At 41.6% G+C, this 15,967-nt stretch overlaps 1 protein-coding gene across 1 annotated transcript in view; it reads right to left on the bottom strand.

Annotated features, from left to right (window-relative positions):
• The window catches only part of LOC120021016 (leucine-rich repeat transmembrane neuronal protein 4), a 153,227-nt gene extending 143,421 nt beyond the window's left edge, over nucleotides 1–9,806 (bottom strand). The window contains exon 1 of the mRNA XM_038964675.1: nucleotides 9,803–9,806. Coding sequence (XP_038820603.1) covers nucleotides 9,803–9,806 — 4 coding nt within the window. The remainder of the gene's footprint in view (nucleotides 1–9,802) is intronic.
• Between the last annotated feature and the right edge of the window lie 6,161 nt (nucleotides 9,807–15,967).

The following is a 15,967-nucleotide window of genomic DNA, read 5'->3' as shown; positions in this document are numbered from 1 at the left end:
AGCAATTAACATCCCACCATGATTAGGGTCATGTAAAAAAATAAAAGTCAAATACTTCAGCCACCCAAGTCATAGATTGTTCTCTCTGCTACCGCGGTACCGGAACGCCAAGTCTGGGAACAAAAGGCTCCTGAACAGCTTATACTACCAAGCAATAAGACTGCTGAACAGTTAATCAAATGGCCACCCGGACTATTTACATTGACCCCCTCTTAATTTGCACTGACCCACTTGCACTGGATCTATGCACACTCACTGGACTCTACCCATACACTCACACACACACACCACACCGATACTCCAATACACACACACACACTACATCTCTCACACACATGCATATTGACTACCTACAGTACATGTACTCTATATATTACCTCAACTATCTCGTACCCCTGCACATTGACTCAGTACTCAGTACTCAGTACCGGTACTCCTTGTATAACGCTGTCTAAGGGCCACTCCAGAAAAGGGCTCGTAAGTAAGCATTACACAGTAAAGTCTATACCTGTTGTTTTTGGCGCATGTGACAAATAACGTTTTATTTTATGTATAAAAATGCTGGGCAGGCCATTATTTTGGCTACCATGGCTACGCCCCCATAGGATGACAATGCCCCCATCCACAGGGCACAATTGGTCACTGAATGGTTTGAGCATTAAAATTATGTAAACCATATGCCATGGCCGTCTCAGTCATCAGATCTCAACCCAACTGAACACTTATGGGAGATTCTGGAGTGGCGCTTAGACAGCGTTGTCCACCACCATCAACAAAACACCAAAATGATGGAATTTCTCCTGGAAAAATGGTGTCGCATCCCTCCAACAGAGTTCCAGACACTTGTAGAATCTATGCCAAAGTGCATTGAAGCTGTTCTGGCTCGTGTTGGCCGAATGCCCTATTAAGACACTTTATGTTGGTAGTTACCTGTACATGAACACTAACCATTTGAATATAAGGACAGACAAAAACATTAATCTGATCATGCTGTGCTGTGTCCTTAGATATAATGTTACTGCTACTTGGGACTAGAAATGATATAGAAGAAATTCTGCAGATGCAGACTATTGAACCACTGATGGTGATAATGAGAATCGGTCAGTATACTGTAGCCAGATTTGATATCCCACTGGGCCTAGACGTCAATTCAATGTCTATTCCATGTTGGTTCAACGTAATTTCATTGAAATGACATGGAAACAACGTTGATTCAACCAGTGTGTGCCCAGTGCAATCGGTCTTTGTCCGTAGGTGAGAGTGAGCTGTTTCCATTAAAAGCACTCCCCTTACAGAGTCACTAACGATCTGTCATTAAGATGCATTGATTTCCTCTTGAGGAGTGCATCCACTGGTTGTGTGCTCTTTTCTCTGGGCTAAACCCCTGTAATACCTGGTTAACATCCTTTAATCAAAAGGTAGGATGAATGTGTGGTTTAATACAGCCCATAGTTGTGTTTAATTGGTTATCACATGTATGTCATAAGCAAGGTTGGCGACAGATTTTCATGCGAATATTTAAAAAACATCAGCATAAAGAAAATATGCGTATTTTCCCACCTGTAGTGTTTCCACCAAACAGACTTGTTTAGGAGAGAAATCTGTGCGTGCTGACATAGTGCACACAAAATGTACTTTTCCGCTTAAGTTTTCAGGTACCTAATAAAAATCTAAAGTTCAACGCATGTCCATTGCATTTTTAACTCGATAGTTTTGTCACAAAAACTGTTGTGTTAGAAGTTGCCTAGTTAAATAAAAAATTATAAAATAGCAAATATGCCTACTCTGGTCTTGCCACGTGTGCTCTAGACAACAGCTCACAGATACAGTGCAAGTAGGCTGTGTGGATAGGATAGTCTACATGATGAAATTATTATGGATAAGAGTGAGAATATTAAGCATCAATCATCATGTAACCAGAATAATATCTTTACGATATATTTATTGTAAAGGAGCATCAAGCTCATCACCATGCACGTTCACCACCTTGTGAAGTTCATCATAATTTATTTCATCTGTAGCCTAATAAACTGCATGGCTTCCCCAGTCGTAGTAGGAGGACCACACACCATATCATCACTTGACTCCAAGTTTACTTCAATATAATGGTTATTATATCAATATTTGCAATATATGCACTGTAAGCACTTTGTGACAACTGCTGATGTAAAAAGGGCTTTATAAAATACATGTTATTGATTGATTCTCTCTCTCTCTCTGTTTGTTTGTTTGTTTGTGTGTGTGTATGTGTGTGAACCTTGGGATTCTAAAGATAATGTATGACAGCTTTTGATTGAACCAGGTCCTCCATCAATTATTTTGTTTTCTTTAGTTAGTCTTTAGTTAGTCTTTAGTTAGTCTCTAGTCTAGTAGATAAATTACTAACAAGAAAATGCTGATCAAAAGCTTAACACATGATTTCTCTATCTGCAGTGTTTTTTTACTCATGTCAAATTTGTTAAAATATCAGTACAACAGAACAACAAAAAATGTATATTCCTGTGTTTCAAAAACAAACAAAGTTTTGTATTTTTTTTACTCTAATTAGGCAATTCAACATTATAGAACACAACATTGTTTATTTACTGTAAAGAAAATGTCATTGCATGTTTTTCCATGTCTTTCATGTGATATATTGTGGGCAGCTTAAATGAATTGTGTGTTCAGCAGATTTAGTGTACATTTACACATCCTCCTAAGAGATGTGTAGCTTTATTAACATAGCTTGTGAGATACATACTTTAGCTTGAGCCTTCTTCACTCGGCACCTTTATGCCCTGACTGACACTATGTGTGGTTTAATGAGCACTCTGTGCACTAATGATTCACTAAGCCATCTTCCTCTCCTCATAGCCTCTTATCTTATTCGGAGAGGAACATAGGTCGCCTTCAGAGGTGTCACTCATGAGCTGTGTGTAGCGATTACCACCTCTCTACCATACTTCCCTTATCATTACCATTTGGTTACCATATCAGCCGATTAACTATATATCACCTCTTCATTCCTAACACTCTCCCATTACCACTTCAGTTGTTATTTTTTCCCCTTGAACTGCATAGCCATAATCATCCATGTTCTAATCATTGGTTTGTTCCCCATATCCTTGGTACACCTTTGCTTTTTATTGTGATTGCCATGCTAGGATTAACTGTATAAGTCAATTTACTACTTATCCCCTTATAATAACAGAATCTCTCTGCTTCCGCTACTCCTACTACCAATACTACTACCACTACTACTAAGACTACTACAATACAACTACGATGGCAGGGATATGGATCCTTTTGTTTTTAAACTTTAACAAAGAATGAGAGGAAGAGCACACAGCTGACCTACTGTCAAGATAAATAAATCATAGCCTGGCAAATATGCACTACGCTATGATCTTTGAACACCCAAGTGGCTCATTGTTGTGTTTTTTTGCCATTAACAAAACTGCTATCAGGCGCAGCCATGCCCACATTGTGTCTGGACACGAGCCTAACGCTTAGGGAAGGACGTCCCCTCAGACCAGCCTAAGCCATCCTATTAGTCTCCAATTAACATTGAGATGAGTACTAGCCAGCCAAAGCAGTCCCATTTCCCTGGTGCTTGGGAACCAGCACTTCCTGTCCTGTGTGTATTGCCCCAATGTTCTGAGGATACACAGATGTCTTTGTGTAATCACAGAAATGCAGAGCAGATACATTGGCTATTTGCAGTTACTGAAGTAGGTGGTCTACAGTACAAACAAGGGCAACTGGATGAAGAGAAAGTTTGTGGTGGATTCTCCTCAATACACCAGTATCCAAATGCGCGTGCACGCACACAGAGACGTGTGTTAGTGTAGAGTTGTTTTGTCCTTGTGTCTGTTTTCTGATTTCCCCTGGCGGGAAGGGTTCCGTCAGGGTGGAGTGACTGAGAATAACCAATCAACCCCCAGCACTCACAACACTATTGATGACTCTGTCACATCCTCTCTCAGAGCCACCCCTGCCCTGCTGCCCTCTCCAGGGGCCTCATTTATCAACCATGCGTACATTTCATACTAAATTCTGGCGTACGTGGAGGTTCTAGGATTTGCGTGCGCAACAAATTATTGTTATTTATCAAACTGTCACATGCAACATACAGGCATGTTTTCATTGATAAATCAGAGCCATATTATATGTGCGGTCGTAAAACGAGCGCCACAACCTCGACTGGAAAACGCCCTCCATTCACCTTTTTTGTTAATAAATAAAAAATGTATTTGCTGTATGATTTGGAGATGTGGAACTGGGCCATGAAAGTTCCCCCCAAAAAATCAATGGCAAATTTGATTTCTGTAGAGGTGTGGGCAGAACGTTGTTGTGACTTATCCAAATAAAAAATGCATGCTGCTTAGCGAGTTCCACACAGTAGCTGTGCATTCTACAAGATTGATTGTCCTTTCGAACAAATTAATAGTAAATGCAACAACCCACAACTTTATGCGAAAGACAAATTGTTATTCAACATTTTGTTTATCAATACATGATTGGGTTTTTCTATACTGCCTTTGTAGCCTACAGGCTCTGAAATGAAATAGACTTTGATGTCGTGCTCCTAAACCTATCGCACAGCAAAACAGTAGCCAACCCATACTGTCACATACTGTCAATTTACTGTTCTATTTACACTGAACAAAAATATTAACGCAACATGTAAAGTGTTGGTCCCATGTTTCATGAGCTGAAATAAAAGATGTTCCATATGCACAAATGGCTTATTTCTCTCATATTTTGCGCACAAATTTGAATACATCCCTGAGAGTGAGCATTTCTCCTTTACCAAATTTTGGTCTCAAGTTTTGAGGGAGCTTTCAATTGGCATACTGACTGCAGGAATGTCCTCCAGAGCAGTTGCTAGAGAATTTTATGTTCACTTCTCTACCATAAGCCACCTCCAACGTTGTTTTAGAGAATGTGGCAGTACGTCCAACCAGCCCTACAGCCGCAGACCACGTGTAACCAGCCCAGGACCTCCTGTGGGATCGTATGAGACCAGCCACCCAGACAGCATTTGAAAATGTGGGTTTGCACAACCGAATCATTTCTGCACTAAACTGTCAGAAACCATTTCAAGGAAGCTCATCTACATGCTCATCGTCCTCATCAGGGTCTTGACCTGACTGCAGTTTGGCGTCGTAACCAACTTCAGTGGGCAAATGCTCACCTTCGATCATCTGAGACCAGCCAGAGGGACAGCGGATGAAAATGTGGGTTTGCATAACCTAATAATTTCTGCACAAACTGTCAGAAACTGTCTCAGAGAATCTCCTCTGCATGCTCATTGTCCTCACCAGGGTCTTGACCTGACTATCGTAACCGACTTCAGTCGGCAAATACTCACCTTCGATGGCCACTGACACGCTGGAGGAGTGTCCTCTTCACAAATGAATTCCGGTTTCAACTTTACTGGGCAGATGGCAGACAGCATGTATGGCGTCGTGTGGGCGATCGGTTTGCTGTCATCGCTGTGAACAGAGTACCCCACGGGTTATGGTATGGGTAGGCATAAGCTATGGACAACGAACATAATTGCATTTTATTGATGGCAATTTGAATGGACAGAGATACCGTGACGAGATCCTGAGAGCCATTGTCGTGCCATTCATCTGCCGATATCACCTCATGTTTCAGTATGATAATGCATGTCACAAGGATCTGTACACAATTCCTGGAAGCTGAAAATGTCCCAGTTATTCCACTGCAAACTCACCACACATGCCACCCATTGAGCATGTTTGGGATGCTCTGGATCGACATGTATGACAGCGTGTTCCAGTTCCCGTCAATATCCAGCAACTTCACACAGCCATTGAAGAGGAGTGGGACAACATTCCACAGGCCACAATCAACAGCCTGATCAACTCTATGTGAAGGAGATGTGTCGCGCTGCATTAGGCAAATGGTGGTCACACCAGATACTGACTGGTTTTCTGATCTACGCCCCTACCTTTTTTTTAAGGTGTCTGTGACCGACAGATGCATAGCTGTATTCCCAAGCATGTGAAAGCCGTAGATTTAGGCCTAATGAATATATTTCAATTGACTGATTTCCTTATATGAACTGTAACTCAGTTAAATCTTTGAAATTGTAACATGTTGCATTTATATTCTCGTTCAGTGTACAGTACTTTTGAGCATGCTTTGCTATTGAATGAGCGATTGATAAATGGTAGCCTACTATTTCTGTAGTGGGAATAATTTAAACCAGTTATGTCAGAAAAGGAGAGACATGTCCTGCAATATGATTATGATTTAGGCCTATAATAAAAGTGAAATAAACACATTAGATGACATGCTGCTATGCAATCTCTTTACCCAGGGCAAATGCATTTGTTTTATCATCAGGTCTATATCTAATATATTAGCCTACCAATAGTATAATTCCAGTGCATCAAACACCTTCCATTTCCCCAAATGAACAATAAGCCTATTTCTTGCAATACAGTAGATCAACCTTCTAGAAGTTGTGTGCATGCATGGTTTGAGATTTGCGTGGAGATACGCACACTTCCCATCAAGTTCAAAACCTTTGCGGGAAAACTGGCGCACACAAGTTTTAGAGTCTTTTATGTGCCCACACCCCTTTGATAAATGAGGCCCCATGGGCCTCAACCGAGCATACATACAAAATTTACCCCAAAATGTGCGTGCACCAGTTCACACAAAAGTTGGCATTGATAAAAAATGTACTTGATGTGAGAATGTGCTCTCCACCCCATAAACTTTAGACCATACATATGCATCTGCTAGTGGTTGAAATATTGTATTGCAAGCTGGCAAGTATGTTGTGCAAATGGGGGATATGATGAAACAGCCTGGTCTCATAGACTAGACATAACATAGCAAATGTTACGTTTGGTATGGTTACATAAGACAGATGGTTACTTAAGGCAAAACGAAAGTAGGGTGGTTGGTCAGGGTTGATGGGTAGGGATATATTGGGAATGTCTAGCAACATAAAGGTTACGAGGTCGAATCTCATCACAGACAACTTTTGCATTTTTGCTAATTAGCAACTTTTCAACTACTTACTACTGCTTAGCTATTTTGCAACTACTTAGCATGTTAGCTAACCCTTCCCCTAACCCTAAACTTAACCCTTTTAGCTAACCCTTTCCCTAACCCTAACCTTAACCCTTTTAGATAACCCTAATCTTAACCCTTTAAGCTAATCCTTCCCCTAACCCTAACACCTTAACCTAACTCCTAAACTTAACCCTAACCTCTAACCCTAATCCCTAGTCTAGCTAATGTTAGCCAGCTAGCTAATGTTAGCCACCTAGTTAAAATTAGTAAGATATCATAGGTTTCGCTTATTTGTATAGTATGTTTTGCAAATTTCTCAAATATTGTACGTTTTGCAAATTCGGAACATATAATGTGAGTTGTAATTAGTAACAAATGGTGATGGACATCCACAAAATAATACATACCATATGAAACGTGACATATCACACGAAATGGAGTTTCTCAGATTTACATACAGAATAATATGAAATGCTCTGAGACCAGGTTGGATTGAGAAGCATATTCATAGAAAACAAACAAACAAACAAACAAAAAACAGGAAACAATGCATTAAAGTACAAGTATACGAGTATTTTGCCTGTTGCCTAAGGAAGAGAGTAAAAGCACGATCAATGCAATCCATCCTGCATTGTCATTAGCAATTCCAAGTGCTCAAGCTATATCTATATAGACTAAACTCTTAGAGAAAAGGTTCTAGATATAACCAAAAAGGGTTCAATGCTTGCTTCATATATGGCACCCCTAAAGGTTCTATATAGAACTGAAATTGGTTCCATAGAAAACCCTATATGGTACCCAAGGCTTCTATATGGAACCAATTATGGTTCAGTGAAGAAGCCCTGGGGTTCTGATCAAAGCACCCTATAAAAGGGTCCTATATAGAACCTTTAGGGGTGCCATATATGAAGCAAGCAATATAACCCTTATATGTTCTATCCAGAATCTTTTTTTTCTAGGAGTGAACAGGCTAGTGCAAAACTAACTATTAAATAATGTGTCGTCATATTTATATGTGAGCATTTAGAATTATTATTATTGTTATTTCAGAGCAATTGTACAATTTAAAACTGATCCCATTCATATTTCAATGGCTCTTTGATTCCAATGTTCCTTTAGGTAAACAATGTATCGATGCAGTGCAGTAGCCTACTGTAGGTCGATACATCGTGCCACCTTACAATTAATGGCACTGCATAGCCAGTGCACTTGGCCATCTGTGTAAGTTAAATAAAGGCTGTGGAGATTAGGCTATACCTCGGGCGACAATAACAGAGGTAGCGAAGACAGAGAGAAAAACACGTAGGCCTAAATGAACTGTCAACACAAACATACTGATGATTTAAATACTCAGAAACTCAAGCAACCACATGCATAGACACACGCACCGAACACACACACACACACTTGAGCGAACATGCTCACACAATTTGATGCACGATTTGCAGGCTGTTCGTGCTCCAAATTGCATTCATTAAGCCTATTGTAGATGCCAGGTCAAATAACAGAAATGCTTCCCAATCGTCTCTCAACGACCAAAGAGCAAGAGAGGACATAACAGACTGTCTTCACCGCTTATCAAAGAGCAAGAGAGGACATAACAGACTGTCTTCACCGCTTATCAAAGAGCAGGTGCACACACGACTAGCCTATATGTATGATTTGATATAGCAAAGCAAAATGATGATCTCATGAGTAAAGTTTATCTGCGTAATTAATCTGCATGTTGCTTAATGTATCGACCTACAGATAAAAAATGACAGCTTATAACAGAACAAAATACACCTTATGGATCAGCGGGGACTGTGAAGAGAAACACAGACACACGCATACACACTCACACATGATAACATACGCACTATACACTCGTACATGGATTTTGTGTTGTAGTATGTAGTGGAAGAGTAGCGGCCTGAGTGCACACACTTAATCTGTTGTGAAATCAGTTGTGAAATGTAATGCAATGTTTTTAATTGTAAATAACTGCCTTAATTTTGCAGGACCCCAGGCAGAGTAGCTGCTGCTAATGGGTATCCACAATAAATACAAATACAAAACGCATATATACTCATGAAACTCAAATGATCTGTTCTCGGTTATTGTTGGACATAGGCTACTACTGACACGTTTAGATCACTAAATGAAGGAAAACACAACCATGAACGGGTTGTCGATAATTATGCAGGACCACGCTTTGTGAAGTTGACTTGCATCCAACATAAAACATGATTAGCATTCCAGTCCCAATCAATGATCTGGATTCAGTCTGCTTCTTAAAGCAGTAAAGAAGAAATAGGAGGCTCCAGACATAAGCTAATGAACGGATGCATTCGACTATAGAGCTTTTTTGTAAATGGAACAGTTATTTCAGATGCAATCACAGGCTAAGCTAGAACGGCATATTTGCGTATTTGTTATGTGTCTAATTGTTAATCTCACAAAGACATTCATCGCATGTAATACCGCAAGGAGATAGAAAAAACGAACCATATTGCAGCTCTGTGACTGTTGACTGTTTTGGGCACATCATGGCTATTCAAAACGATAAGAGTGTGCTGAATTGGTTTTATAACACTTACAAATTAACAATGCTTTGTGAAATCTCGAAATTGCAATAATACTTTTTTTTATCTGAACATCCCAGATCATTTCGCGTTACTGGCATTGTGTGAGAGAATTTTAGGGAAAAGACGCATTAGCTTACTCTCGTTTTCCCTACATGAAGCAGATATGATACATTTACAGGCACATATAGCCTACTTACCCATATCCGCTTATCTGTCAGCTCCTGGCCACAGGTTTTAAAGCCTTCCAGCGTGCGACACCCGAGTCCGCATGACACGCGCTCTCCTCAAACGGTGTGGTTCTAATCCACGACCCCAGTCACTGCGCGCAGCCGCCGATTCCAACACGCACCTGCCCGTCGCTGACCCCGGAATTTAAGCGAGTCAGAGGGGTATCCGAGTGTCAATCCCTTAGATTCACCATGGAACATATCTCGCTATTCCCAACGACAGACGAAAATCCCGATCTAGTTTTCTATCATATCCGTGCACATAATTCCCGCGTAAAATTGTTGGGTCCAATATCAACAGCGCCACAGAGAGTAAACAATGCCACATCCAAGTCACAAATGACAATCCAAAAATAAGCATGACAGTTGAAAGATTCCAGTTGATACTTTCTCGTCACTCTCTATCCATCCATTATCTCATAAAGCGCAAACAACGATTTGCCCAAGAGGCTTTGTGAACACCAGAAGATCTCCCCAGTGAAAAGCGACATATAAATCTTGCGATGACTGACAGGGTATTCACACCTAAAGAAGCTTTACCTGATCAGAGGAAAATTCAAAGGGTCTGCTAACGGTAGTTTAACTCGGTAAACAAACCAAAATCATTCAGGATGAACATTCCCCCTTTCACCTCTATTATCTCTCCTCGTCGCTGAAACCAAATAGAACATAAGTGCAAGCGTTTGAGTAGTTAACACTTCCGCGTGTATCACGGCAACTTTTTCAGGCAGAATCGGAATGCCCTCTTCTGGTGAGAGAGTACCCCGCATAAATATATATTTCCCTCGGCTTTCCCTCAGCATACAGTACACGTCTCTGCCGGCTGTGTATATGTTGAAAAAATATAGTCAGAGAGAAAGGGACATTCTCTGATGCTGACAATGGACACGCTCTTGCACGGTAGCAATTAGCACACTAGCCTAGATTTATGCCTAATGGAAGGCTACATGTACTTTCACCGTTTTCAATTGTTTGATTGTGCGATTTGAGATTGTGTTTTTACTGTAGCCTAATGTACGAGAGAGAAAACGCAATAGCCTAGACACCACGGAGAATAGAAACCAGGTAATAGTATGCACCAGTCCTCAATTTTATTTGCGATTAAAAAAGCAACTCAGAACTTGGGTTGGTTGGGGAATAAAGTTAATTTGAGCGTGTCACATTGGCTGGCTGGCTGCGTCGCATTTAGTCTCTGAAGGTTTCAAGCATAAATAGGGGTTGCGCACAACGACACTTAATGGAACAAGATGCCCGGTCGTGGCTGTCATTTTTATCGGACGTGTCTCCCGCGGCTCCTCGTCGCATAACTAATTACGGATAATGCAGAAACCTACAGTTTTGCCCGTGCTGTTGGTTGAATTCTCATGCAATGAGAGTAATAAACAACTCTGTGCTGTAAGGCTGTTTGTTTGATGGATTGTTACATCAAATAATATCTGAACCTTTGCATCGGTGTTTGTATGCCACTTTAGTTTTGGGAATACAACATTAACCCAAAGAAAGAAACAAGTTAATATAGCGTATTTGCCGTCCCTCTGTTTTATCAAGTTTCACTATTGTGCAAATAACTCAAACAGCATGCGTGACCAGAGTCGCTGTCCAGTGCTGAAATGGAAGCAGGGCGCATTGGAGTGCAATGGAGTGCACGAGAAGCTCGTCCTGATCGCTGTTCAGGTGCTGAACTGGCTGGCTGTTGTTGCCAGTCTCCAATGTACGTTGAGGGAATTTACTGAGATCCTGCGTTGCATTTATTACCGCTGGAACCATGTGTAACTGACTACAGAGTGATGCTGATTAGACACATACTCAAGATCATATCCTGATCATCTGAGTACTGATTTACATACAAGATAATAATCATGAGCCTCACTGGAAACTTAAACTGGATGCTTATATAAACACTAAAGATCAAACGTTTTAGAATGCCTGCTCATTCAAGGGGTTTTCTTTATTTTGATCATTTTCTACATTGTAGAATAATAGTGAAGTATAGTGAAATAATAGTGAAGATATCAAACTATGAAATAGCCCTGACCCAACACTCCTCCAGGATGTGTAAGGGCTATTTGACCAAGAAGGAGAGTGATGGAGTGCTGCATCAGATGACCTGGCCTCCACAATCCCCCAACCTCAACCAAATTTAGATGGTTTAGGATGAGTCAGAGTGAAGGAAAAGTAGCCAACAAGTGTTCAGCATATGTCGGAACTCCTTCAAGACTGTTAGAAAAGCATTCCAGGTGACACTGGTTGAGAGAATGCCACGAGTGTGCAAATCTGTCATCAAGGCAAAGGGTGGCTATTTGAAGAATCTCAAAATATAAAATCTTATTTGATTCATTTAACACTTTTTTGGTTACTGCATGATTCCATATGTGTTATTTCATAGTTTTGATGTCTTCACTATTATTCTACAATGTAGAAAATAGTAAACATAAGGAAAAACCCTTGAATAAGTAGGTGTTTTAACATTTTTGACCAGTATATGAGGGTGAGCATCCAGCCAGGACGCCAGGCCCGGAGCCTCCAGTGATGATCCATGGCCCGGAGCCTGCAGTGATGATCCATGGCACGAAGCCTCCAGTGATGATCCATGGCCCGGAGCCTGCAATGATGATCCATGGCCCGAAGCCTGTGATGATCCATGGCCCGAAGCCTCCAGTGATGATCCATGGCCCGAAGCCTCCAGTGATGATCCATGGCCTGAAGCCTCCAGTGATGATCCATGGCCCGAAGCCTCCAGTGATGATCCATGGCACGAAGCCTGCAGTGACGATCCACGGCCCGGAAACTTCTGAGACGGTCCACAGTCCTGAACCTCCTGAGACGGTCCACAGTCCTGAACCTCCTGAGACGGTCCACAGTCCGGAACCTCCTGAGACGGTCCACAGTCCGGAACCTCCTGAGACGGTCCACAGTATAGAACCTCCTGAGATGGTCTGCATTCCAGAGTCTCCGGCGACGGTCTGAAGTCCAGAGCCTCCGGCGACGTTCTGCAGTCCAGAGCCTCCGGCGACGGTCTGCAGTCCAGAGCCTCCGGCGACGGTCGGCAGTCCAGAGCCTCCGGCGACGGTCGGCAGTCCAGAGCCTCCGGCGACGGTCGGCAGTCCAGAGCCTCCGGCGACGATCCACGGTCCGGAGTCCCCGGCGACGATCTACAGTCTGGTTCCTTCAGCGACAATCTACGGTCCGGTTCCTCCGGCAATGGTCTACTGTCCGGAGCCCCCGGCGACGATCCACGGTCCGGTTCCACGGAAGTGGAGGGATCAGCAAGCGGAGCGGGGTGAACGCCCCGAACCGGAGCCGTCACCGAGGCTAGATGCCCACCCGGACCCTCCCTCATAGAGTCAGGTTTTGCGGCCGGAGTCCGCACTTTGGGGGGGGGGATACTGTCACGCTCTGACAGATACAAAAGTATCTATATCCACAGTAAAACGAGTCCTATATTGACATAACCTGAAAGGCCGCTGAGCAAGGAAGAAGCCACTGCTCCAAAACCACCATAAAAAAGCCAGAGTATGGTTTGCAACTGCACATGGGTACAAAGATCGTACTTTTTGGAGAAATGTCCTCTGGTCTGATGAAAAAAAAAATAGAACTGTTTGGCCATAATGTTTGGAGGAAAAAGGGGGAGGCTTGCAAGCCGAAGAACACCATCCCAACCGTGAAGCACGGGGTGGCAGCATCATGTTGTGGGGGTGCTTTGCTGCAGGAGGGTCTGGTGCGCTTCACAAATTAGATGACATCATCAGGAAAGAAAATTATGTGGATATATTGAAGCAAAATCTCAAGACATCAGTCAGGAAGTTAAAGCTTGGTTGCAAATGGGTCTTCCAAATGGACAATGACCCCAATCATACTTCCAAAGTTGTGTCAAAATGGCTTAAGGACAACAAAGTCAAGGTATTGGAGTGGCCATCATAAAGCCCTGACCTCAATCACATAGAACATTTGTAGGCAGAACTGAAAAAGTGTGTGCCAGCAAGGATGCCTACAAACCTGACTCAGTTACACCAGCTCTGTCAGGAGGAATGGGCCAAAATTCACCCAACTTATTGTGGGAAGCTTCTGAAGGCTACCCGAAACGTTTGACCCAAGTTAAACAATTTAAAGGCAATGCTACCAAATACTAATTGAGTGTATGTAAACTTCTGACCCACTGGGAATGTGATGAAAGAAATAAAATCTGAAATAAATCATTCTCTCTACTATTATTCTGATGTTTCACATTCTAAAAATAAAGTGGTGATCCTAACTAACCTAAGACAGGACATGTTTACTACAATTAAACGTCAGGAATTGTGAAAAACTGAGTTTAAATGTATTTGGCTAAGGTGTATGTAAACTTCCGACTTCAACTGTATATTATTTTTACTATTTTCTGTAATTACCTGACCTCAACCCAATTGAGATGGTTTGGGATGAGTTAGACCACAGAGTGAAGGAAAAGCAGCCAACAAGTGCTCAGCATATGTGGGAACTCCTTCAAGACTGTTAGAAAAGCACTCCAGGTGAAGCTGCTTGAGAAAATGCCAAGAGTGTGCAAAGCTGTCATCAAGGCAAAGGGTGGCTACTTTGAAGAATATAACATTAATTTTGATTTGTTTATCACTTGTTTGGTTACTACATGATTCCATATGTGTTATTTCATAGTTTTGATGTCTTCACTATTATTCTCCAATGTAGAACATTAAGAAAAACCCTTGAATTAGTAGGTGTGTCCAAACTTTTGACTGGTACTGTATATGCTGAACAAAAAATATCAATGCAACATGCAACAATTTCAAAGATTTTTCTGAGTTATAGTTCATAGGAAATCAGTCAATTGAAAGAGATTCATTAGGCCCTAATCTATGGGTTTCACATCTCTGGGCAGCCATGGTTGCAGCTATGGGCATAGGCCCACCCACTTGGAAGCCAGGCCCACACACTGGGGAGCCATGCTCAGCCAATCAGAATAAGTTTTTCCCCACAAAAGGGCTTTATTATGGAAAGAAATACTCCTCACCCCTCCTCCGACAATCCCGCAGGTTAAGAAGCCGGATGTGGAATTCCTGGGCTGGCGTGGTTACATGTGGTCTGCGGTTGTGAGTCCGGTTGGACATACTGCCAAATTCTCTAAAACGACGTTGGAGGCAGTTTATGGTAGAGAAATTACCATAAAATTCTCTGGCAACAGCTCTGTTGGACATTCCTGCAGTCATCATGCCAATTGCATGCTCTGTAGCATTGTGTTGTGTGACAAAACTGCACATTTTAAAATGGCCTTTTATTGTCCCCAGAACAAGGTGCACCTGTGTAATGATCATGCTGTTTAATCAGCTTCTTGATGTGCCACACCTGTAAGGTGGAGGGATTATCTTGGCAAAGTGCTCACGAACAGGAATGTTAACAAATTTGTGCACAAAATTTGAGAGAAATAAGCTTTTTGTGAATATGGAAAATTTATGTGACTATTTATTTGAGCTCATGAAACCAGACCAACACTTTACATGTTGCGTTTACATTTTGTTCAGTGTATATCCTGCAACTTCAATTGTAAATGTACATGATACTCAATCATAGTCTTTCAGGTTTGTCTGTAACTGTATAGGGAAAAACAAGCAAAGCTCACAGTTGATCTAGTTAGGGATAGCATGCTTGCTAAATGTTAAGAATAACTTCAAGACTAGAGGAGATATTTCCTGTTTATTTTTCTGCAGAAGTTTCAGGATATTGAACTCTAACACATCTCTGGTGAAGTAATCAAGGATAAATGTATCCAGTAAAAATATTGTAAAATATGTAGCCAGTAAATTTCTGATCTAAAAATATATTTTAGCTGTTGTTGTTTGTTGTTGATGTCTGTGGCATTTTACTATGTGGGTTCTGACACTAATCTCTATTGGAATGCCAGTGGCACTTTGTCGATTCTATTCCCTCGGCACCACCCAAGCAACATTTGCAGTGCTGGATGTTTTAAAACAAGCAATAACACAGCTGAATGTGTAATGTGTCATTGACTCTGGGGTAGTAACATTTATTAACTCCAAGGTGAAACAGACTTTACAGATATGAAGAGAAAGGAATATAACATATTGTCATATTAAATATGTATGCCATGTTTCATGTCTCATTTGATAATTTCATGTGTGTAGT

Source organism: Salvelinus namaycush, chromosome 26 (assembly GCF_016432855.1).
Source record: "Salvelinus namaycush isolate Seneca chromosome 26, SaNama_1.0, whole genome shotgun sequence".
NCBI lineage: Eukaryota > Metazoa > Chordata > Actinopteri > Salmoniformes > Salmonidae > Salvelinus > Salvelinus namaycush.
Note: the sequence above shows the minus strand (reverse complement) of the source record. Positions and strands in the feature narration are given on the sequence as shown.